Consider the following 25,365-nt stretch of genomic DNA (forward strand, 5'->3'; position numbering starts at 1 on the left):
ATTAGGTTTATGGTTCCAAAGTAGGGTTTGAAAATAGTATTAGTGTTTCGAGGTAGGTTTTAAATTATGGTTAGGATTAGGGTTAGGTTTAGGTTCTGAGTTTCAAAGTATTGTTTCAAAAAAGGATTAGCATTTCAAATAAAGGTTTTTAAACTAGGATTAGGGGTTCAAACTTGTGTTGGAATGTTAAATTAGGGTTTAAATTGAGGATTTTGGTTTCTAAGTAGGGTTTCCAACCAGGGTTAGGGTTTCAAAGAACGACTTCAAACTAGGTTTATTTTTTCAAATTAGGGTTTGAAGCTAGGGTTATGTTTCAAATTGGGGTTTCAAATAATGTTTTCAAACTTAGATTAAGTTTTCAAAATAGAAGTTCAAACTAAGTTTCAAAGTATGGTTTCAAATTTTGGTTGGGGTCTCAAATTATGTTTTCAAATTAGGGATATGGTTTCAAAATAAGGTTTCAAATTAGAGTTATGGTTCCAAAGTAGGGTTTGAAAGTAGTACTAGTGTTTCGACGTAGGGTTCAAATTAGGGTTAGGGTTAGTGTCGGAGTTTCAAAGTAGTGTTTCAAAGTAGGATTAGCATTTCAAATAAAGGTTTTCAAACTAGGGTTAGGGGTTCAAACTTGTGTTGGGGTGTTAATTTAGGGTTTCAATGTAGGATTTTGGTTTCTAAGTAGGGTTTCAAACCAGGGTTAGGGTTTTAAAGAATGACTCCAAACTAGGTTTATTGTTTTTAAATTAGGGTTTGAAGCTAGGGTTATGTTTCAAATTAGGGTTTCAAATGAGTGTTAGGGTTTTAAATCATGTTTTCAAACTTGGGTTAAGTTTTCAAAATAGGAGTTCAAACTAACCTTTAAAGTATGGTTTCAAACTTGGGTTGGGGTTTCAAATTAAGGTTTCAAACTAGTGTTAGCTTTTCAAAGTAGAATTTCATACTAGGGTTAGTGTTAATGAAGGTCTTAAACCTGTGTTATGGTTTCAAGAGAGTGTTAATATTTGTAGCTAAGATTTTCCGCTCATGTTAGGGTTTGAAAGAGGGATTTTGAGCCAGTGTTAGGGTTTCATTGCAGGATTTTAAGGAGGTTTCTAGAGTTATGTCTTCCAAACTGAAGATTTTTAAGCAAGATTTCAACACAGCTCTGTTATTAAATCAATGAAATCGTATTTGTTGAGATTTTTTTGTATTTTGGGTTTATCCTCAGAGAAATGCAGTGAAGACTCAACAAGACATTCGAGTGAGAAAGTCCCACGTGCACTTGTCGTCCACTGATGAGGAGCCCCGGAGGCTACGCGAGCCAATCGGGGCCCTATTTGCCTTCCTTATTTTTTTGTTTGTACTCAGTCGGTCGGGGTCAGGGGATCTCCCAAGTGACCAGCGGCGGAAGCAAGAGCCACGAGTAGCAGTAATTAGAGCACAACCCCACCCCAGCCTCCTCCTCGTCTTCTTCCTCATCCTCCTTTTGCACAGGGCAGGCAGGGGGAGCACCTGATTCTCGGTAAACACAGATGGCCAGCATCTTTTCCTCCTCTTCAGAAATTGTGTAGCAGCATTTGTCACATTCAATAATATGTAACTTAAGCATACAGTAACAACATCCATTCATTACAATGTAAAGAATTAAACAATTAGTGCATCATGATTAAGTGCCACAAAAAATGGATGGATGGATGAATTCATTGCAGCTCCTTCTTGTGTTTGCTACTTGGCCACTTGAAGGCAGTGTCATGAAGCCTTGTGTACAAACAAAGAAGACTTTGACCCAACTACTAGTAATTTGCAGTAATATTAGTCATTTATACCTGTCAACATGGGGGAGTTCTAAAACAAACATAAAGGCTTGTCAAACTTTCGCCCCAAAAAATAAACCTGCATGGATTCCTAAGACTTTTGGAAGAATATTCGATAGACTGACAAGATGATAGATTAACTTTTTGGAAGGTTTGTGTCTCGATACATCTGGCGTATTTGAGATCAAGAAGACCAAACATGTAATGGTCTGGGGCTGATTTGCTCTTTCGGGAACTGGAGGACTTGCTGTGATTGATGGAACCATGAATTCTGCTTTTTACCAGAGAGAGAATATTGACTTATCTAGTTGTGACCTTGAGCTGAAGCGCACTTGGGTTCTGCAGCAGGACATCATTCCACCAAGTTAACCTCTTTAAAAATTAAATTAAATTAAAAAAAAGAGTGAAGTGAATCCGACTGAAATTATGAAATTATCTGGCATGACCTGGAAACGTCCACTCATGCTTGAAACCTTCCATTGTTGCTGAATTAAAGCAATTCTGCGAGGAAGCTCGAGTCAAAATATTTCCACAGAGATCTTGAAGGCACATTGCCCGTTAGATAGAAAACGTGTGCGTTCGGTTGACGTTGCTGATGTTGGCCCAACCAGCTATTAGCTTCAGGGGGCGCATACATCTCTTTGATGACACACACATTGTCAGAGCAGTGACATTTTCAGTGTTTTAATGGCAATGTTGATTTTTATCCTGCTCGCAAATGCATTACCTGTATGAGTGAACGGCCCAATATAAAACAAGTGTTTGAACAGCATGTTTACGTCTTTGTAGCAAAAATCGATCTTTGCTCATCAAATCCTAATCCAGTCGCCCGTTTTCTATAAACAACACACGGGTGCAGTAAGAGCCTTTATTAGTTAGGAGCTCGCTGACCTGCAGTGTCAACAATTAGAGGTGTGCTTCCGCCATCTAGTGTTCAAACAACATTCTTATGAATTGGAACTGAATTTCTGTCGCGTTAATATGTTCAAATGAATAGATGGGAAATCTTTTGAGAGAGACGACAAATGCAAGGAAGGAATTCTGGAATATGCAGTTTTATTACAATATTAAAAAAAAAAAAACATTTAAAATCGGCCATTGGCTAAAATATAACATCCAGTTATGTTAACAGTGCAGTACCGCATCCTTTATTCATTTTGCTACAAAATAAATAACCCCGTACTTTGCAAACAAGTCTTTAGATCCACATGAGAGTTGTCAGAGTGGACATTTGGTGTTGCAGAAGTCGCCGGCCTTGAAGAGCATCAGGACGTTGACCAGTGGGAACATGACGACAGAGCCCACCAGCGACCCCGCTTGTACTGCTGCTCCGCACCAAACGAGGGCGCTGCGACTGTGGTCGCGCAGGATGACACCCACCATCACTTTGACGTAAGAGAGAGTTCCGGTGAAAAGGAGCCATGAGAGGACCTGTTGAAGGCAAAATGGACAACATTGGGCTTGTACAATTTTCCATAAATTGCCTACTGTTTGTTTCAAACAACAGATATAAAGAGCAGTTATCACTTATGCTATGAGCAGAATTGCTCAACACTGATTGTTTAAGAGGCTGAACTTTGCCATTTCCTGGCTAATGCTGCCAGCAGGTATGATGTCACCCTATGTTTATGCAACATGTTTGCATGTCCCTCACAATGATAACTTCTCCCGCCACGGATGTCTGAAGTAATGGACAAGGGCTCATGGCAGCCATAGCCATGTTATAGCTGCCAAAGCCTGTCCCCAACAGCGCCAGCACGCCCAGAAACACAAGAGACCTGAAAACACAAGGAAGTGGAAAATGACTTCATTATTATTCATCACACATACTGTTAGCATTATATTATATTATATTATATTATATTATATTATATTATATTATATTATATTATATTATATTATATTATATTATATGGGCCTATATTAGGCCATCACAATGGATTAAAAAAAAAACTCAATTAAGTTACAATTTAGGAATTACAGTATAGCAGTTTTAGAGTACCAGTTTGACAGTCATATCTCGAGTTTTTATTTCATATTTCTCCAAATATTTTTGGACCTAATCAGGCACCTGAGTAAAGATTTTTTTTTTGTTTAACTGCAATGTCTTTTTTTATTGTATTAAACAGTGAACCCCTCCATAGTCTCACTTCACCATTTTCTTAAATATTTTATTTGTAGAAAAACAGTGAACACTAGGCAAGTTTTTCTACACGGGGCAAAGAAATAAAACGATATTACTTTGCCGCCATCTTGGTTTAATTCACTGATGGTGTTAGAGATGTCCTATTTTTTTTTTGGTGCTCCTCAAATGCACCATTACTGAGAACAGAAAATCTGATATTGCTTTTGAAATGAGGTTCAACCTATTTTTGTGTGTGTGTGTGTGTGTGTGTGTGTGTGTGTGTGTGCGCGCGCGCGCGCGCGCGCGCGCGCGTGTGTGTGTGTGTGTGTGTGTGTGTGTGTGTGTGTGTGTGTGTGTGTGTGTGTGTGTGTGTGTGTGTGTGTGTGTGTGTGTGTGTGTGTGTGTGTGTGTGTGTGTGTGTGTGTGTGTGTGTGTGTGTGTGTGTGTGTGTGTGTGTGTGTGTGTGTGTGAAAAACAGGCCTGTGTCGTCTAATTAGTATCAGAGGGCTCATCAAACTTGGAATTACTGGTAGTCAGTTGGCCTATTTAAAAGTTGTGACGTTGTGTGTGTACTGCACTAAATATTGACCAGAGAAAGCGAAGGAGTGCCTCATTTCAGGAGATTAAAAAGAAAATGATATAAGACCATCTCCAATCATCTTGACGTTCTTGTGACGACAGTTGCAGATATTATTCAGACATTTGAGACTGTAAAAAGGTGAGCTTAACGGCTTATACCGTTTGTGTCACATGCTTGTTTGCACATGTGTTTGCCCTAGCATATGCAAGCTAATGCTACTCATGAGCCCAATGAATGAATAATGTACCTACTATGTAACATGGGTTTATGATTGTGTACATGTTAGATGCATGCTGTTGATGCCTTGCTGATTATTCTTTGCCTTTTGAATGAATGCCAGTTTGTGCAGCCTTGCCAAACCTTGCCACTCAACGTTTGAAAACCTGGAGATATATGGAGAGTGTTCTAGCGGTACCTGTTTTGGAAGAACATTGCGATGGTGCAAGCGACCGGGTTGGCCACAGAAGCCAGAGCGGCCGACAGGTGATAGGCCAGGTTGCCATACGGCATGCAGGAGTACGTCTGCACGGAGGGCAGCACGCCGTTGGTGGCGCCATTGGCCCACACCACCAGGAAGTAGATGAAGGTCAGATGGTATACAGAGTGCGCGGGAGGCCTTGTATGGCTCCCCTCCTCATTTTGACATTTTATATCACTTCCGTCAATCTCCGCCGCGGGATTGTCCAAACCGGAGCAGACCGACTTCGCCGAGCCCTCCATCAGGTTTTCGTCAGACGACAAATGAAGTCTGTTGAGTGCGACGAAAGCAGCCAGACTTATGCACATCATGGCTGTCAGGATGAAGAAAAACACTTCCGTGGAAAAGTGGGGGGGGAGATACACAGTCTGGAGGAACCACACGCTTCCACTTGAGTGGTTTCCTTCTGTCCCCGGAGTAGAGTTAACACATTTAGCCATGCCTACACCTTGGGCCAGAGCGACAACGCCGGGAACGAAGCCGCTCAGCCCCTCCCCGATAAAATAGGTGGTGATGTACTTGGCCGGAAGCTGCATCATGAAAGGCAGGAAGGTGACGGAGGAGGTGCAGTCCACCAGCGAGAGGAAAAAGGTGATGATGAAGAAGCCGGTGCTGTGCGACGCGCCGGCCACCACGCTGGTGCGGTCCCAGAAGAAGGCGAGCAGGACGCAGGACAGCACGCCGACGCAGAGGAGGGCGTAGATGACGGTCCGCTCGTTCAGGCGGCCCGGCCTTAATTTGTGCATGAGCGTGATCAGCAAAGGTCCCAGGTTGGCCATCTGGATGATGACGGTCAGGTAGGAAGGCAGATCCCAGCCTTCGGGGAGGGTGTTGACGATGAGCGGCAGCTCCACCCACAGGCCGTTGACGGCCACCCAGGAGCCCAGGCCAAAAGCGCAGGCCAGCACGTGGACCAGAAGCGCCATCCTGGCCCGACGACGTGATTCTTCTTGTGCTGCCTGTGACACCTGGAGGACAAAAATCAGCTGTCAAATAAACTAAGAAAATTACACCTTGTGCTTTTAATAGTGATAGACTGATATGTTTTTTTTCAAGGCCTATACCGATTGTTAGCCGATAACCGATATTTCAAGCCGATATTCAGTTGCATTAAAAGAAAAAATATTAGCATAAATTTTTTTAAATATTTACTTATTTATTTTCATTTTAAACTATAATGACAGCTTTGTTTAAAAGTTAGATCAAAAATTGCAGAGAGCTTCCAGGGTCATCAGCATGTGTAAAGCTAAATTAAAAACTAAGTAAATAGTTCTACTGTAAATAAAGTTTTCCAAAATGTCAACATAATTTCTTTATTTTATTTTTATTTTATTTTTTTAAGTGTATGTGTTCCCAGTGTCAGTGTCATTTTTTTAAATTGGAAATTTAAAATAATTCATATATGAAAAGCATCCTGTATCGCACTGAGTGACAAATGCATACGAATGACGCTAATTTGGGGGGTTTCGTCAGGGTTCGTAAAAAGTTTCAAAAGATCTTCGCAGACAGTGAAAAATTGTCTGATTATGTTTGAAATGTCATTGCGACAAGTAAAAACTTTTAACCGTTAAAAGCAGAAGTCCCAAAAAATATTTGCAATATGTTCTATGTGCCCCCACTAGCCTAAAAATGGTATTCTGATTTAAATTGTCTTTATGGAATATTAATAAAGCTGAATAATCCACCCATTTTCATCCATCTCAGGGGGCGGCCATTTTGTCCTGACATCAAGATGCCTATGGGCTCAGTTTGCGAATGCGACAGCTCACCTGTTTGGTCACGCAAGGTTTTGACGTCAATTTAAGTCAACAGCAGGTGGCAGTGCAGGATTCAATCAGAACTCACGTTATCCTCTGCGAAGAAAGGATAAACACTAGGGGTGTTAAAAAATATCGATTTGGCAATATATCGTGATATTATCGTGCAATTCTCGACTCGATAATAATATTATATAAATAAATGCATTTTCATACAAATCTCACAGTGCAAGTACAAGTTTACTGATTAGTATTTTCTAAATTTGAGTTTCAAAAAATCGCAATAATCAACTTATAGATTTGTATTGGGATTAATCGAATCGAATCGCCAGGTACTAGGCAATTCACACCCCTAATAAACACTAAATCCTAATACTATATTATTGTATTTTAAAGTTTTTTTTCCACAAGTATCTATACTTCTACTTGTATTACTTTTCCATTAAATTACCCCAAATTCCCAGTGAATTCCAATAAAAAAATTCACATTTTTAATATTTCCTAAATTCTCCTAGTTACTTCTCTAATGTGCGGGGGAAACGACACTGAAGCCCAACACAATGTCAAGACAGTCAAGATGTCCGCTCAGCTGAAGCTTAAAGAATGTGAGCTCATCCACAGATCACGCCTGTCCCCTGACGATGGACACCGTCCCACTTGCATCAACACACGCCAGTGACACTCGTTGAGTAAAGCATGCAAGCTGTGCTCAAGTCCCAAAAATACTCACACGTTTGCCTGTGCTGTCCCTAAAGGCCTCAGAGACGACTTGGTGTCATCACGCTAGGACGGGAATGAGTGAGTGAGTGAGTGGGTGAGTGGGATCACATGGCTCCCGCGTGGGTCAGAGTCCAGTCTAGCTGTGAGTGTGACATAACACAAGGGCACGTCTCTCATTATTAGGTCAAGTCAGACGTTTTATATGGCTCCTTTTTTTTACAAGTCTCGAGGCATGACGATGACGTCATGTTTTTAACAATATATTTTTCGAATGGTTGTTGTCGACCTCTACACTACAGTATAGCAGCTCACAATCAATATTTATCAAAATAAAATTCTCATTACTAGGTCAAGTCAGACGTTTTATATGGCTCCTTTTTTTTACAAGTCTCGAGGCATGACGATGACGTCATGTTTTTAACAATATATTTTTCGAATGGTTGTTGTCGACCTCTACACTACAGTATAGCAGCTCACAATCAATATTTATCAAAATAAAATTCTCATTATTAGGTCAAGTCAGACGTTTTATATGGCTCCTTTTTTTACAAGTCTCGAGGCATGACGATGACGTCACGTTTTTAACAATATATGTTTCGAATGGTTGTTGTCGACATCTACACTACAGTATAGCAGCTCACAATCAATATTTATCAAAATAAAATTCTCATTACTAGGTCAAGTCAGACGTTTTATATGGCTCCTTTTTTTTTACAAGTCTCGAGGCATGACGATGACGTCATGTTTTTAAATACATTTTTCGAATGGTTGTTGTCGACCTCTACACTACAGTATAGCAGCTCACAATCAATATTTATCAAAATAAAATTCTCATTACTAGGTCAAGTCAGACGTTTTATATGGCTCCTTTTTTTTTTACAAGTCTCGAGGCATGACGATGACGTCATGTTTTTAAATACATTTTTCGAATGGTTGTTGTCGACCTCTACACTACAGTATAGCAGCTCACAATCAATATTTATCAAAGTAAATAAAACATTTATAGAATACTTTGTACTCACCAGAGATGCTGACGAAGCAGAGGCTTTGACTACGTGTGGAGGAATGAGAGTCGAATAGTTGTGTACTGTAGTGACCCAATTTATGGAAGAATTAAACTGTGTCATTTTTTGTTTTTAATGCCTGACACAGCACTCAAGTGGAGTTTCACCCACAAGACAGCTTAACTCGTGATTTATTTATTTATTTGGGGGGGGGGGGGTAGTTTAAGTAGTCACTTCTTCTTTACCTTCCCTGCCGTCGTCATGCCTTGTGTGCTCTAAAGTGTGTCTCCATTTTGAATATTATTTATGGTTGCCTGAGTCTCTGTGACAGAGCAATCTATTTTCTTGTATCAATGGTGACATGTTATCAAGAGGTTTGATAACAGTTTCCCTCTTTTAAGACGTCAGCTCACTAATAAAATATTTGTGTGCAAGAATGTGCAGCACGAATGGATAAGTAAAAATACATTGCATTTCACTTCCAACTACATCTGCGAATGTTATGTTGATTCATGCATAAAATGTCTACAAAAAATATTCACAGTCGTTAGAAAATAATTTATCACTGTAACGCAGGACCCCCCCCCCCCCCCCCCTCCCACACACACACATTTTTGTTGAATCACTGTACAGTAGTGTGCTTTGTGCTATTATTAGCATGAATGTCGTAGATTTCATGTACTGTACAGTATTTGCTAATTTTATGCTAACTCACTCATTTTACTTTTAGTTATGTTACTCAAGTCAAAATAATATTTTTTCTTTTCTTTTCATTTTTATTGAAAGACTGTAATGTACTTTGTGTCAACATGAATGCTCTGTGGCTAGAGTTCATGTACAGTAGGCTATTTGCTAAAACCCCACTCATTTTACTTTTTGTTATTACTCAAATAAGCTAAACAACTGAAAGGGGGATGCCTGGCATTATATGAATAGACATTTTGAGTAGTTCAACGTATGTATCATATTTAGAGTGGGGGGGGGAGCAGAAATATAAGTTTATTTACAGAATTACAACAAGCAAATGGCACCAATTTTTTTTTCTTTTGTACTGATAATTCATGTATACAAATAGTCACTCCAATGATAATTAATACTGGTGACTACTGCTGTCTTTTTTTTTCTTTCTTTTTTACTGAGTTATTGTGCAGCACATTTGCCTGTTGTACTTGAACAGCAGATCATTTGGGATTTAAAAACAAAACATTGTGTATATTGTGCTATATATGCTGCTGTAAAGCCTGACTTCCCCATTACTGACTTAATACATGCTCGTTCTATTCTATTCTCCATTCAGCTTGTAAAGGTTGACACCAGATTAACCAAAACATCAACCGCACCAAATTCTGCCAAGTGTGATTTAATGAAATGGAGAGGGGGAAAACAATTTACCAAGTGATTTGATTAATTTCTACTTACACTCAAAGTACATGAGATCAGTTCATAGCGGTGTCATGCGCATGGTCAAATAGGACGGCACAGACACTCATACTGTATGCACACATTACATTTCAGCTATTAAATCAACATATTTCAATGTTGCAAGAAGGCAATACACACAGAGATAGGTACACTTCATAAGATTATTTATGTTATTGTACAATCTGCCATGTTCCACAAAACATAAAAAAAAAGATGTACAGTATTCCAATGATCACAACCAAGAGATATTGGTGTTGGGAGAAGAGGAAAATCGCCTGGAATGACGTGCGTGCGTGCGTGCGTGTAATGATGACTGTGTGTCTGCATTGTTCTTCTATGCTTGAGGTTTTCAGCGCTGCCTGTGTTCTCAACCAATGGAATGTGGATGTCATGATGGAAAGTTAGCCAAGAAAGGAGGGAAAGGAAGGAGGAGGAAAAGATGGATGACAAAGGAAGCGCGAGGGCTCAGTTGGTATAGATCTGGCCCTCGGGCGGTTGAGGAAGCTTCATGTTCTCCTTGCAGGTCATGAGCCGCCTCAGCTCCAGCAGAACCGTCCTGATACTGTACGAGTTCTGCCACTTGGCCAATGCGGTCACTGCATGCATGTCCACCTGCGAAATCAAGCAGACACAGACACATGCGAAACTGAACGGCTTGTTACACAATTCTGATCAGCTGCGCCGTCAATTTTTGCTTCTCATTACAGCATCAATTACGTTCAGCGTAATGGTGAGTTGTAAAATTCATCATTTGCCTTTTATTGGTTTCTACGCCAGGTCAGCACAATTTTGAAATCAGTTAGTGGTACAGAAAAAGTTACCAAAATTTTAGGTGCACTTACAGCAAGAAGTGTATTAGGCAAAATGTATTTTTGCTAACAGTCGCGGCGGGAATGTGTGAATGTGAGAGCAAGAGACAATAGCGATGAATGAAGCGTTACGTACCACGCCGTTGGAAGTGTGCACGCCGTTCAGGTTGATCTTGGTCACAAATCTGACAAACGGCGGCGACTCTGGGTACCCTGGCCCACATTCAACCTTCAAATTGTACATCCTGTTTTCGTAGCTTGTCTGTGGAAGAGGTCGCTCGGTGAGTGTGTGTCAAAGAGCAACACGCAAAGTTTTTACAGCCCGCCGTAGCAAATGGAGAATGAAGCACATGTTGACACACTAAATCCCAAACATCATTTCACAGCTACGGGACAATTTAGAGTCTTGCATGTCTGTTTTGGGGATGTGGGAGGAAAAGCCAAGCAAGTCCAGAGCCCAGATTCAAACTCTGCACCTCAGATCTGTGAGGCAGACGTGCTATCCACCATTACACTGTGCTGCCTCAAATTTTGTTGTAAATATTAAATATTTTTTATTTAAACACAGTCAACCAAACAGTCTATGGAAAAGGTAGTGAAATTAAATGATGGTACTTAAAAATGATTACTTCAGAGAAATGCTCCCTCATTCAGTGTAACATTAAAAAATCATAAAATAAGACAGCAAATAATCACTTTTAAGGGCCATCATATATTACTTTACTACCTTCGTTTAATATGGAGTCCTATAATTAACGTTAATAACACATTCTGGTATTGTTTAAAATGTTGTAAATCAAAATAAAGCTGCCCTAATGCATACTACACAGATGAGATCAAGACAGACTCATTTAATATTTTCTGCAATATAACAGAGCATTAAATACAAAATAACAACAATCATTGGAAGGAAATCCTATAAAAATAGCAAATCCAATCTCCTCTAGCGCTCTATAAGTTCGAATCATGTCAATTTTCATTCTATTTTGGGACATTATTATGCATTTCCGTAGTGGAGAGGCTCATATTTGTTAAATGCTATGTGGGGGGAAATAAGGAAATAGGTTTCTCATTAGGACAAGAAACATTCTCATTCTAACGAACAGTTTTAGGATGAGAAAGTAGTCGACCCTATAACTACATTTTGGTTTGCATTTCTGAAATGAAAAGTGAAAATGACAGTGCAAGACCTAGTTTTGGTTATATTTTCACCTGGGACTTTATTATGAGGTCATTGATGCTTTACTTGCAAGTCGTCACCATTATGTTGCGTCTGAGAGACATTTAAAACATAGGAAGTTTTTTTTTGTAGTCTGCTAAGTAAGCTACCGCTCGCAGGTAAAGATGTTTCTCGTCCTAATGAGAAACATATTTCACTTGTGATTGTTAAGAGTTAATAAAAACGAGAAGGCTTTAAAAAAAAAAAGGCAAACTAACTGAATCTACATTTTACGTTTATGAAACTAAAACTGTAATTATAACAAAAATGTATCTAATTCATACATTATGGGCTTGATTTCACTTTTCAGCCTTACAGAAGACGAAAGGTCAAACAGTCGTTTGGGAATTGTAGTTTACTTCTTTCTTTCTTTTTACACAATAATACTTACTGTGACTTTTTTTTTCAATCTTGCACTCAAATATTCTATAAAAATAAATAAAAAATATTACTAAAATTAATATACTAAAATATTTTCAAAAAATTTAAACGAAAAAACCATCTAGAAACTAAATAAAAATAACAGAATTTAAAAAAACAAAGGCCAAAACAAAATAAACTATAATGAAAAATAAAAAAATAATTTAACCCTGGTTATATCTGCCCATATGAAAAGCAACCTCACATCTCATTGAGGGGGGGGGGGGGGAGTTCTATGTGGGTTTAAAGCGTTAACATTCAGTCAGGGTTGGTATATATTGCTCCATGTCAGAGTCCTTGTTAGTTTCAAATTGGCACTTACTCGAGGAGGGCCAAGGATGACTCCTCGCCACTTTGCTAAGGTCATGTCCTCGTCATCTTCCAGACCCCAGCTCACAGTTCCATCCCCCACACCTTTCTGACCCTCCTCCAGCTCTTCAAGTAGCCGGAAATTGCGAGGAACTTTAATTCCTGTGGGCGCACAAAACAAATGAGGTGGCAAAATAACTCACATGTTGTGCTTAAGTAATAGCGGCGTAAAGATAAATAGATAAAGAGTAGATGTAATTATCCAAATCCAATGCTTGACTAAAAGCTAAAAATGAAAATGTAAGGAAAAGGGAAAAAGTAAAACAGAATTTTCAGTCAGCAGAAACATGACATTTTCGAAAAACAGCCGTCCCTGAAAATTTTGAAATGTTAAAATCGGATGGTAGGTTCCTGAGAAATTTGGGGTTCTTGTGCGAGTGTTTTGGGAAAAATTGGCCTTTCTGATGAAGGTTTTTTGTGAGATATCGCCTATAGAAAATCTGGTCATAACGTTTCTTTAAACTGAAGTAAAACAATATAACTTCATTATTTCTCATCTCCTCAGCTTGGTTTCGTTTTGACAGCTATTCTCCGATTGGCTGACAAGTTTCGCATGCGAGTTCACACTAATAGCGATCATTTGAAAAGTGTCAAAAAAGATACAGTACAAATCCATACTCCAATTCTTCCCCATACGGAGTGTCAGATGCTCAAGGTATTGTGAGCAGGCCTGTAGTCGTGCCACAACTATGACCTCTTCACGCGCATTAAACCAAGTAGAATCTTTATTCCATTCTTCTTCCATTTTCAGTTATTTTCTGTAACATCTCATATCGTGATGGGTGGGGTGAAAGAAGCGGAGAAGCTGTGAAGAAGCTATTTAAGAAGGCATTGCCGTGCTGGGGAGTGCTGCATCATTTGGCCTCTGCGGTGAGATGTGATGGTGCAGCTGGCATGCAAACTGCAAACCAAGAGCCGGCCGGCTGATGTGAAAACACACCTGCCACTCTTCATTCTCCTCTTTTATGTCTACAAAACCGCTATTTCCACGCATTTCCATATCCACGTGCACAATCCTTATCTTAAAAAAGGCACAAACTCATGTTGATTAGTAAGTGTTTGTAGCTCAACAGCCAATTCATCAAAGAGCATTTTTCGCCGAGTGGCTAACAGCCAAGCCCTTTGCGCTAACTAACCACTACTACTTTTACGCCTCTGAATAAACGCTACTTCGAATAGGGCCTGGTTGTGTTACATGTACGTTATTCGGTAATTGTTCGGCTGGACTTAAAAAAATCATCTAAATATGTTCGCCGGGTCTTCCTAGATTGAAATCGCATGTAGCTTACTGAGCTAATGCCCTTTGCTTTCAATTCATTCTCGCTGGCGGCTCCAGCGATGTCACAGCTTTTTTTATTCAAGTATAACAGACATATTCGGCCATAGCTAACATTCCCGCGGTGAGCCGTAAATTGTTAAGTATAAACTGAACGCTCTGATAAGGGTTTGTTTTTAAACGTGGCGGTATCTAATTGTTCCGTCATATTGTATTTACCTGATCCGGCGGCGAGCGCCATGTTGATGGTGCACGACGGGAGCGCGCACGTCGCTAAGGCCGTTGTCGACGTCATGGGTGCGCGCACGTTACACCAATTTGGCCTTGATTATTCAAGATTCAGTCTGCCCGTTTCTCAGTTGCTCCAAAACAGATGGCTCGTCACGCACGACTCTGGTCTGAATGCTTGATTTATTCCATGCAAATAGGTCCCGGAGGATTCATTTATGATACAAGTATCACTTTTATTTTAGGAATGAATAACAATTGAAGTGGACTCAAATACAGTCTAGAAAGTGGTGAGGAAACATCAAAATGTTTGTTTTTTAAGTATTATTATTCAACAACTACAACATTTGAGAATACAATAAATAAATAAATACGTTTGAAACTCTAACCTGACACCCTTACATAAAACTAGTTTAAACCTCTAACCTTGACGTCAAGCAATACGAAACCCTATCCCTCTCTTAGATACCTAATTTGAAACCCAACATTTGTCTTTTAACTGTAATTTGAAACTCTTAGACACCAATCATGGCTTTTAACCCTAATTTGACACCCAAACTTTTTGAAAACCTAACTTGAAACCCAACCCCTAGCTTCCAACTCTAATTTGACACTCTAAAACCCTACTTTGAAATCCTAACCCTTGCCTAGTTTGAACAGCAAAGTCTAAGGTATGCTTGAAACCCCTAATACTGTGTTGGAACAATTTAAAACATGTTTTATTAACCTGTCACAACTAAGATTTATGTTATGACTAAACTGAACAGATTCATTTTAATTACTTTTAAGTACAACTAAAACGATAACATTTGTGTTAATTACACACATTTGATACATACAACTCATTTCTTGCAGTTTGTTAAAATGTCGTCTTATTTTGAACTTGCACAAGTATTTCTTAATCAACATGAGGTGCATTCACCCACTTGACTTGACTATGAACAATTATGTTTTAAATATTTAAATTATTTGACGAAAACTGAATATAGTGGATCCCTGTACAAATAGCAAGTTTTTGTGATATTACAAAATGAGACCAAGATAAATTGTTTCAAAACTTTCCACGTTTAATTTGACCTGCACCTTGTCTAACTTAATTTGAATTCTAAAAAAAGGTGGAAGGAAAACTTAACTGTGACCATGTGGTTGCTGTGTATACAATTAAGAATCAACTTTCCTATTTAATATTGAAAATCATGTTAAGAGGGAGTCAGCATACACATGCCACCTTGGTCTCTCTCTTTTGTTTGTTATAGCATCAAAACCTGGCATTTGAATAGGGGTGTGCAGACTTTTTATATCCACTGTAAATGATGCAAAGCATGTGGGTTTTAGCCAATAATTTGAATTGATCTAACCCATCAGATGAAGGTTTGATAGGATTGCCTACTAAAGAAATAATAAAGAAACTGGTACAAGTACGGAACTTTTATTTAGTTTACTTATAAATAAACAGTTTAATACATTATACACATTGTACATCTTCCGAATGGAAGACAACAAAAGGCATCACGGTATTTTATTGTGATATCTAAAACTTGCCTTGCCTCGCAGAAAGGGCAACATCATGTCAGTCCATGAAATGTTTTACCATTTAGCTGACAGGGTTTAGAGTAACTCAAATCGGAGAGCCGATAAGGCAATTCAATATACAAGCAACTCAACAAATGATTTGAAGAGGGTATGTCAAAATATACCGTTGGCTGACTGACTGACCCAGCGGGAGCGCCCAATTGTCACAAGTTCAAAAACAACATGCAAGCATTTTATTTTGAAACGAATTCATTCATCACTTGAGAATTAGCCTGAAACCTAACTTATAGCAGCATCAACAAATAAGCTTCCATTTTGTGGCGTGTTGTAAATTGCTAACATTTGTAGCAGCATATTTAACACAAAAGCTTCTTACGTTATCACAAAAAAGCAATACAAAATGCCTTTATGGAAACACAAAAATCTCCCATCAGCCCGAGTGTTCCCAACATCTCCAAACAAAAGCGACATCCATTGACCAGTGGGACTTTTTAACCACACACAAAGCGGCTTTTCACAATACTCTACGATAAGTGTTATAAAATCTACAGTAAATGTGTTATTTTTGCTGTTGACTTACGTTCAAGAAAAATCAAGGTTGCAGCAGCATGAATTTGACCAGAAATGGCAGACGTGTACTGTAAATATCCACTTACAAAGAACTAAAATACCAATAGAATCCTTCTGTTAATGGAAATATTTGTTTAAATACCGAGCTTCCCAACCGTTAGTTATCAAGTATTAATTCAAAATATATATTTGGTCATCTATCAGTGACATATAGCGATGGGCAGAACAATTAAAATCTTTCCAACTAAATGGCAGAAGGTACAAACAACGTCGTGACTTCTTGCTTGTCCACGTTGTTGTCAATGTAACACGCCCATATTTCACACCCAGTGAGTCCATTTGTGCGCCACGTTCATTCTCAAACTTTTTGTTGTGCCATGACATTTTACTAAAACGGGTATCTCGGTTCAGTCAAGGTTGAGAAACACTGTTTGAATAGATGTTTCCACACTAACCCTAAATTCAATATGATCAAGTATGAAGGATTCAAATGGTGGAATATTACATTGTATAAAAAGATGTCACTATCTTGAACGGACCAGAAGCGGCACAACAATCAAGCCTTTTAACCTGGTTGCTTGCCAGGATGCTCCTTGGAATGAAGACAGTTTTTGTAGGTAGTTCAATCCTGAGACCCGTTGGGTCAACGTGGTGAGGTTTTTGAACGCACCGCAAATCATGTTCCACCTTATCAGTGGCTGCGGTCAACAAATTAAATTCCATTGCTTGCATCCGCCAACATACTGTAACAAACCAAACGTTTGTTTGTGTGGTAAGTCTTCAATAATAGTACAGTATCTGTTTAGCGATGCACGTTTAAAGGCGTTTCAATTGGAGCTTCCGGAAATCACTGTAAACGCTTCAGGAAAACAAAGAAAGGCATTTGGACTAATTCCGACAAGTTAAGACATGAAGTTACACTGCATAGTCATTTGCTGTACAACACACTTACGAATGACAAATAATCACATCTGTCACTAAAGCCCTTTTAACGTCAACACAATACAGTGGAGCTTTGAGATCAGGGTGACCCGATTTAAGATTTTGGAGACACGAGTCGTCATCCGGACCATTTTTGGAGTTCTGAATTTTTTATATTCTGTTTAATTCTGTTATTACCACAGTGCTATTTTTTTTTATTACATCATGCCAACGTGTGTTTTGTTGTTGGGGAAATGGGGGATGGAACACATTAATGGCCTTTCCATTCATCTCAATAGGGAATGATAATTTGAGATACAAATCTCTCAAGGCACCACTGTACTACACAACACAGGCAGGAATGGAAATGGCTCCCACATTATACACGTGATGTCATCTCCCGTGTAGCATCTGTGTGTAACTCCAAGACAAGTTGAACAACATTAAAGTTCAGCACAAGAGCGAAGATACAAACATGTGGCGCATGTAAGGCAGCTTAAAAAAAATAAAAATATATACCACTGATCTGACATAACCTGACACACTGAGGCCACTCCATTCGGCACAATCGGATGCGACTCAACATAACCGCTTGACTTATCCTCCATAAATCAAGATTTAGTTTAAAAACTAATATTGAGTTTAATGCTTTTTTTTTTCTCAGGTTGTTTTCTCTGTGGCGATGAATTGGGCTTTTGTTTAAATTACAGGTATTCTCCTATTTAAATATAACACCTTTTTTAATATAATGCACTCCATTACAACATCAACTTATTATTAAGACAAAATAAGTTTCAAAAACGAAAAACCTATTTTTTTTATTTTATTTTTTTTAAACACTTGACAAGTGGCCAGTCAGCACTTAAAAAAGAGAAAGAAGTTTGTATTTCATGTGAGAATGCTACTCTCATTGCATTAAACGGAGAGGACGACTTGACTGATTTGGATTTCTGTTCACTCTTTTTGGTTTTTCACCTGTCGTTAAGAGTTGGTTAGGCATTATTCAACTCGTTATAGTCTCATCTTGACAAAGCCTCTTTCTTTTGTACAAGGCTGTCAAGTGGTTTCAATAAAAGATCTATAAACAGCAATTAGTATTGTTTTGATGTTAATCTGACATCATGTTATCGGCTCTGCAGCCAAAAGTGTGCAAAGGTCAAAATATGTAACAGTAATTATTTATCAATTTGTTATTTTGCTGTCAACATTGGTTAATCATCCTTGTTTCTTGCCATAATCAAAAAGACCTTTGATTGTGTGTGAGTAAATAAAGACTTTCTGATTCAGGAAGAGCCCATCAGCGCTAAATGGAATCCAAATTAACAGTGGAGGAGGGTTCCTGATTCCTCCCGCTGTGAAAATCTCCTCTCAAAGTGATCGGACGTGACTTTCTGTGCAGAAGTTTCATAAAGTGAGCAGTTATTGTTGTTAAAATATATTGCAGTTTGAAATGACGATCTCCATCGTGAATAATGAAAAAAAACATCCTCTTGAAAAATGGAAAATGTGCAAGAGTTAAAGCTATGGCATCAGAACCTGTTAGTTTGTCTTCTTATGGATTACGGCGAGGCAAGATGGGGATGTGAGGGGAGGGGGGGGGGGGGGGGTGATCATCTGAGGTAGGGTGAAGCGAGCCTGTGGTGTTACTTGACTTTATGAGCCCATTTGAGATCATCAGCCCTGGGCTTCTCTCCCGTGACTCCCTGGATAAGATCCTCCAGGTTCGTCCAGAAGCCCACCTTCTCCAGGGGGTAGTTGAGCCAACCTAAAACAAGTCAACGCTGTGACCAGACGCTCCACAGCCGTACTGGGGGCCAATTATATACAAGAAGGAAAGCCAACCTGTTGTGATGCAGAAGTACGTCTCGTGCGGGGAGACGTGATGGATCCGGTGGTGCTTGCGGGGAAGGATGATGTGGCAGTCCTGTAGGAGCACAACCCAGCGCGGAAGGCCGAAGTACGTGTGCGACCACTTGTGGATCTGGTTGGTGAGGGTCACGAAGATGCCAAGGGCAAACAGGTAGCAGTACCACGAGTAGAGATGGTAGATCTCCGCTGCAATCAAAAGCAGTAGGAAGATGATTTCATGAACGCACTCAGTCAGTGATATCTAATTCTCCATGGAGAAACATTTTGGGTTTAGTATGAAAGCACATTTCAACCAGTTAAAAAAAAATGTGCGTGTTTTTTTTAATGTAAGAAGCCCATTTCAAGACAGAGGATTAAAGATATATATTTTTTTAACTGCCCCGTTTCCACCAGTAGGAAAAAATAAAGTTTGTATTTTATTTATTTATTTATTTTGAACTGTCGCATTTCCTAGCTTCAATGTGATGGGCTATTATCACATACCAAGCCTATAAAACCACAAATCACATCATTTTAATTAGTGCTGTCAAAGTTAAAGCGTTAACTGATTCATTAATCACAAAAAAGTATTGCATTAGTCATAAATTAACGCAGATTAATCGCACTTTTAATTTTGAACATAGATTATCCTTTAGCGTGACAGCGAATGGCTATGTTTAAACTAGCACAGGTTGTAGCAATAAACATAATTACATGCATTAAAGTAAAGCATTTAATAAATGTTTGCGTATCACATTTAGAATATTTGTTCATGTCAAAATATTATGGTCATTTTTTTCCATTTTAAATTATGCAAGTAATTAACTGATTAGAAAAAGAGGAGGATGAGCGTGTGCAGTGGATCAAAAAATGTTGAAGACGTCCTCATAACATTAAATGTCAAAAGAACACATAACCTGGTGCTCTTCAAATTTGGCGGGGGAAATTTTTGATAAAAAAGCCTTTTTTTAATCAAGCAATTAATCATGATTAATATAGTATAATCAAAATTCTAAAATGTGATTAATCTGATTTAAAAAAAATAATCATTTGACAGCTCTCATTTTAATACATGTTGACAGGTACAAATATACAATACCTTCATAAAGTCAACTTTTAATTCCCGTTGAGTGACATGGACTTCATGTAACTGCTTTAAAGTTAAAAAAAAAATGCACTGGCGAAACCGGGTTTCTGACAGCAACAACAAAAAATTCCACTAGCTGAGACTAGTGTTAATTTCTTCAACGAAACAAAAATAATTGCGTCAACTTTTTCACCGGTCTAAAACTAGACTAGACTAAAACCCTCATTAATAAACAATAAGTGGGACTAACTCAGTAAGCATTTTTGTCGACTAATGAAGATGAGATGAAAATGTACTTCATTCAAAAAACAGAGTAATATCTATGGACATTTTAGTCCATGAACAAAAAACATTTTTTTTTTTGATTTAATAAAATCTTGTCTCTGCTAATCTGTCACTGTGACACAGTCAAGCGACAGACAGTGACACAGCCCCTTTCAAATCTGCAGCTAGTGAGTGCAACATGCACAAACACATGGGACAGACAGGAGGTGGATTGACAGTGAAAGGTGTAAAAAAATAAGAAAAAAAAATAAGAAAAAAAAAATAAAGTAAATTATAGTTATAACGTAACTTTAATCCAATGGCTATAGCGTTCCAACAATAATGTTAACCCGACTGCTAATTTATGATGCTAATTTACTATTTTATAGCAAGGAGCCATAGTAGCCACTTGTTTTTCATCAAAAAAGAAAAAAAGAAACATTTTTATGTGTACTAGTTTTAGTTTCAACATAATCTGATGACAAAAAAAATACAGTTAAGTGATTGTCCTGACTAAAACTAGACAACTAAAATCACGTTTTCTTGGACTTAAAGACTAAAATGCTAGATTTACAGTAGACTAAAAATGGAATTAATAAAAACGGGATGATGTTGACTAACTATGATAAAAACTAACACGCAGGCTTGAAACTGGACTAAAACTGAGACTAACTTTAAAAGATGGCGGATAAAATTAACACTTGCGGAGACGAGCTTCTGGCGGTAAACTGGCAAAAAAAATTACTAGGGGGAACGGGCTTCTGACGGTTACTTTTTTTTTCTTTTACCTTTTTATGTATTTATGTTTTTCTTTATTTTACTGGCAGGAATTGCCTTACATAGATTAAGGCTGAACTATTTTGAAAAATAATCTAACTACTTTTTTTCCCCTTCAAAATTACAATTGTGATTAAAAATTTTATTATTTTATTTTTATTTCTTCATATATACTTTTAACAATCACAAGCAATAAATTTATCTGTAGAACATAAACAATCACATTTGTCGTTTTTGTCTTTGATGTTAGGCTTACACTAAAATGAAGGAAAAACTTTCATTCAATTTACACGATTAATTACCAACTTACTCTAATTAATTCATTCTTTTTATTAAAGTCTCACCATTATTAAAAATTTAAAAAAAAAAGTTAAATATGTGTTTATATAACAGTTCCTCTGACAAATTAGTTTGTAGAATTGCATGGTGTGATGGGTCTAATGCTCTCCCGAGCCACCATGATTTAAGACCTTCGTGCAAAGGACTCACCAGGGGAGAGGGTTACGAAGTTGAAGGCCATGTTGGCAAGCGGGACGATAGTCAACATGCAGTTGTCGCCATTGGTCTCAATGAAGTCGTGACGGGTGATGGCTGTGGGGTCTATGTGGTGCTCTCTGAAGGGTCGGATAAAGGCCTGCATGTAGTGGAATGAGCAGACACAAGCACACGCAGTGTGTGAATACATGAAGAAGAAAAAAATACTCCTCACACAAACACAGTGCAATGCAGTTGAGTTGACCTTTCCGAAGATGGGTAGATTCACAGATCCCCACGTGTCAGCCCCCCAGTGAACAAGACCCGAGGCAAAGTCTGCAGTGAGGATTCCTGCCGCTACAGATTTGTTCAAATGGGCGTATGATTGGCAGAGTCATTTAGTATGATGTCACTACTGAACATCTATCTATAGCTTGAATCAGTACTTACCAATGCCCAGCAAGATGTACCACAAATGCCCCAGGTGGAAATTGGCAAGGAGGTGAATGAAATTAAAGGCCATTAAAGAGAAGCAGAGGAGGACACTAATCCACTCTTGGCATCTTTTGCCTGCAAGAAGAGCAGTTGAACAGCATCTTATGTTGGAGCACTTTTCAAATGCAATGGTGGCTTGAGATACGAGTACAATTTGATCCAAGACTGTGCTTGTTACTATGCGTAAACATTAAGATAGAAAACCTGAAAGCAAAGTTATGTGGTTGTTCTATTTCTTATAACACAACATGCCTTTGTTTTGTGTTTACAATGACAGACAAACTAACTGGGAGTTTCTTGATTTTAAGTCACTCCTATTCACCGTAGTGACCTTCTGATCTTAGGCCACAGTAGCTCAAACCATCATTTTGTCCAAATCACCATCCAAAGGTTAATAACTACTTGCAACCAACACATGATGATGATGATGATGATGCAACGTTTCCGTGACCATGTCTGCAACTTAAAACTGACAGCAAGCCAGCTTGCAAAGTGTCAAAACTGTCCAACGTGCGTTTGCGTTAATTTCCAAAGTATGCAAAATGCTTACAATGTTTGGAATAGCAAATGTTTTGGTTTAGTTTGTGGCCTTACTTCACTTTAGCAGCTTGTATTTGTCTCTATTTTTCAGTGAAAGGACAACACAACACGGACTCAAACACAAATGCAAGCGACCTCACGTGAGTACTATTGTGCAACGAGCACACTGGCCCAAACAAACACCGCAATGTCGACGTTGATGTATCTATCAACCACAGACATGCTTATTTTAGTCATTTGTTCGTGTTTATAGTATTTTAAGTGTGACTCCGAAACTCCAGTCCGTAACAACTGGTGAAATGTCACAGCCCGTATGGGTGATTGTGCCGGAAGAACAAGCCTAGCATTGAAGACGAAGTAGCGACACGGGTCGACTCACCTGGCGAATATAAATTGGCCAGTTCTCGGGCACCGGCGTGCTGGGGACCCCACCTCGCCGCGCCCCGGTCAGGTCCCTGCCTCTCGGGGTTTTGTAATTCCTCTCGACACCCGCTCTCGTCCACCATTCTCGCCATTTCTCTACTTTGGGCCCAGCCCCTTCAGTTTAGTCTGTCTGCTCCTCGTCAGGAGCCAACGGAAACGTCAACTTCTCAGCCCACAGCGAGCGTAACGTTTTTGGACCAATAGAGTGCGAGAGGCCGAAGCCGTCAGCCAATAATCACGCGTTTAAGGTGCCGGCGTGTGACCAATGGCGTTGCGAAAGGAAGAATGCACTTCCTGAGTATGCCTGTCCCCACCAGACCTGTTTCTAAACCGGCCCTCCCCCACAATATGATGCCTTAGCATAGGATGTACGGCAGATGGCGACCAAGCGCAATGCTGTTCTGAAAAGAACAAACGCAACTGTGGTCCAATAAATGCTGCGCATGATTTTCAACTGTCAAGTTCTGGTTCTAATTTGAGATTATGAATTTGAAAAATCTGGGAAGTGGGAAATTCAAAGACAACGCTTTATAAACTCAGTGAAGGTGATTTTCTTGTAAATTCAACTGTTACAAGAGCTGATTGAGAATCAAAGACAAAAGAGAAAATGACCAGATTGACGTAGTACACGTACATTGTCTAATGTTCAACATAATAGTTCCATCTACAGCACAGTTGAAGTCTACAAAGACGCAGTAAATAATAGTCATAACATTGCGTTGATGTTAATTAGCTACTATTTTGATACATTCTTCTGAAATCACAAATCTGCTCAAATTGTATTAAAATTATATTCATCAATGGAACCACTTATGTTAACGATTTATCACAGTAATTATTAACACTGGTTTAACAAGAAAATATACAAATATCAATCTCACAACACTTAATGTCTATAAAACTCTGCAAGCCTTTACAAGTAGACTTCGGATTCAACTCATTTAGTAAAAGTTAAAAGAATACATGTACACTCAGAATTATACTTCAATCAGTAGAAAAGCGTATCTTTTTTATTTCATCTACAAATGAACAGTTCAGCAACTCAATGTTCTCCCACTAGATGGCAGATGCTACAATAAACTTGTCCACCTGTTGACATTCATACAACAGAATAATTCTATTTTTGACACCCATTAAGGACATTTGTAAGCAAAATGAGATGCAATAATTATTTCAGTGTACATATTTGTTTTGTATGATGATTTGCCGTGATTTTTAAACGCTGTGAAAGTGACTTTTGCTATACAGTACTTTATTTCTTATACCACAAGATGGCAGTCAATGCTCAGTTAAAACTTTCCACAAGTTGAAGACCACCATACTGGTAAAACACGAGGTTACCTCTGTATATGAATTGCATTATATTGGGTATCATATAAGATAACAGTTATTGATCTCATAATGGGAACATTTGCAACAATGTATATAGTCATCGTGAGTATTATAATGACCAAGCAGCAATAGACAGACATTTAATTCATTATTTTTTTCATATTCAAAAGTACGTGTTATGTTAATTTATGTATTTATTTTTGCGTCTTTGACAATAATACTAGAACAATAACAAATAATATAAGCACTATACAGCTCTCGGGGGGATACGAGAGCAAAAACCAACAAAAAAACGGGAACTTTTGATCACATTTTTCAATTTCTGTAAATAAATGTGCCAAATGGCAATATTTGTATTGTATGAATTCGATATATTTTTCGGTTTTCGGTAGTTTATAGAATAAAACAAAATTTCACAAAAATGAGCATTCTTGTGAGGTACATCAACGGACATTATAATTAGAATTTCATATAGACAGGAAAACTAACAACAACAAAATCAAAACATAGTCAGGACCAAATAATAATAAAATCAGTCATACGTGTGTTGGGGGCAATCTGGAGTTTGGTCGTGTGCTAACGTCATAATTACGCAGAGTGTAAAAGACTTTTGACCGCCTCGTGAAATTTTCCATGATCGTCTTTAGAGGGCGTGATCGGACCAACTGTCAAAAAGTGTTGCGGCTCTTGTTTTTAGGAGCTGTGAACTCAAACATCCATCAAGTTTATTAATTGTGTTGATTGAGTGTTTGTGTCGCACTAGAAATGTTTAAAAATAATAATAATAGTGAAGACCATGGAGTTGTGAGCGAATGTTTTTAAAGGGTGCTCTTTGGTCACGTCATACACCTGCCGAGCTAAGCCACGCCCCTCGCCTGCAATAAAACTTCTCCCGTGACAGGAA

General features: G+C 38.6%; 3 protein-coding genes across 4 annotated transcripts; all 3 read right to left on the minus strand.

The window, feature by feature from the left end:
- Positions 1-2,846: 2,846 nt before the first annotated feature.
- slc52a3-1 (solute carrier family 52 member 3-1) lies at positions 2,847-8,638 on the minus strand. Of its 2 annotated transcripts, XM_086068627.1 has the most exons (6): positions 8,473-8,638; positions 7,461-7,590; positions 6,743-6,826; positions 4,911-5,941; positions 3,445-3,568; positions 2,847-3,221 (listed from the first exon to the last, which is right to left on the minus strand). In XM_086068627.1, the coding sequence occupies exons 4-6, from the start codon at positions 5,897-5,899 to the stop codon at positions 3,009-3,011; spliced, it is 1,326 nt and encodes a 441-aa protein (XP_085924753.1). In that variant the 5' UTR covers positions 5,900-5,941; positions 6,743-6,826; positions 7,461-7,590; positions 8,473-8,638; the 3' UTR covers positions 2,847-3,008. The 2 variants fall into 2 exon arrangements, with proteins under 2 accessions (XP_085924753.1, XP_085924751.1); XM_086068625.1 differs by lacking the exon at positions 6,743-6,826 and having other exon boundaries at positions 8,473-8,637.
- Positions 8,639-10,023: 1,385 nt separating this feature from the next.
- On the minus strand, positions 10,024-14,318 carry LOC147179482 (ubiquitin-conjugating enzyme E2 variant 1-like). The gene is made up of 4 exons (XM_086069912.1): positions 14,189-14,318; positions 12,647-12,795; positions 10,822-10,947; positions 10,024-10,488 (listed from the first exon to the last, which is right to left on the minus strand). The coding sequence occupies exons 1-4, from the start codon at positions 14,262-14,264 to the stop codon at positions 10,342-10,344; spliced, it is 498 nt and encodes a 165-aa protein (XP_085926038.1). The 5' UTR covers positions 14,265-14,318; the 3' UTR covers positions 10,024-10,341.
- A 1,292-nt stretch (positions 14,319-15,610) lies between these two features.
- Positions 15,611-23,298, minus strand: peds1b (plasmanylethanolamine desaturase 1b). The gene is made up of 6 exons (XM_086069943.1): positions 23,086-23,298; positions 22,122-22,241; positions 21,937-22,028; positions 21,687-21,831; positions 19,064-19,276; positions 15,611-18,986 (listed from the first exon to the last, which is right to left on the minus strand). The coding sequence occupies exons 1-6, from the start codon at positions 23,219-23,221 to the stop codon at positions 18,865-18,867; spliced, it is 828 nt and encodes a 275-aa protein (XP_085926069.1). The 5' UTR covers positions 23,222-23,298; the 3' UTR covers positions 15,611-18,864.
- Positions 23,299-25,365: the final 2,067 nt, after the last annotated feature.

The sequence above is a fragment of the Leptonotus elevatus genome, chromosome 2, assembly GCF_054856555.1.
Source record: "Leptonotus elevatus isolate MCC_2025b chromosome 2, RoL_Lele_1.0, whole genome shotgun sequence".
In the NCBI taxonomy this organism is placed as follows: domain Eukaryota; kingdom Metazoa; phylum Chordata; class Actinopteri; order Syngnathiformes; family Syngnathidae; genus Leptonotus; species Leptonotus elevatus.

Bases quoted from the DNA above. Each gene is read 5' to 3' on its own strand.
- slc52a3-1 (XM_086068627.1), bottom strand. From the start codon at position 5,899: ATGGCGCTTCTGGTCCACGTGCTGGCCTGCGCTTTTGGCCTGGGCTCC. The intron at 3,569-4,910 runs GTACCGCTAGAA...TTGTGTTTTCAG, and splicing joins GCAATGTTCTTCCAAAACAG to GTCTCTTGTGTTTCTGGGCG. The intron at 3,222-3,444 runs GTGAGGGACATG...TGCCTTCAACAG, and splicing joins TGGCGGGAGAAGTTATCATT to GTCCTCTCATGGCTCCTTTT.
- peds1b (XM_086069943.1), bottom strand. From the start codon at position 23,221: ATGGCGAGAATGGTGGACGAGAGCGGGTGTCGAGAGGAATTACAAAAC. The intron at 22,029-22,121 runs GTAAGTACTGAT...ACAAATCTGTAG, and splicing joins GTACATCTTGCTGGGCATTG to CGGCAGGAATCCTCACTGCA. The intron at 18,987-19,063 runs GTTGGCTTTCCT...GACTTGTTTTAG, and splicing joins GTACTTCTGCATCACAACAG to GTTGGCTCAACTACCCCCTG.
- LOC147179482 (XM_086069912.1), bottom strand. From the start codon at position 14,264: ATGACGTCGACAACGGCCTTAGCGACGTGCGCGCTCCCGTCGTGCACC. The intron at 12,796-14,188 runs GTAAATACAATA...GTGCGCCCACAG, and splicing joins GGCGCTCGCCGCCGGATCAG to GAATTAAAGTTCCTCGCAAT. The intron at 10,948-12,646 runs GTAAGTGCCAAT...CCTCTTCCACAG, and splicing joins TCATCCTTGGCCCTCCTCGA to ACAAGCTACGAAAACAGGAT.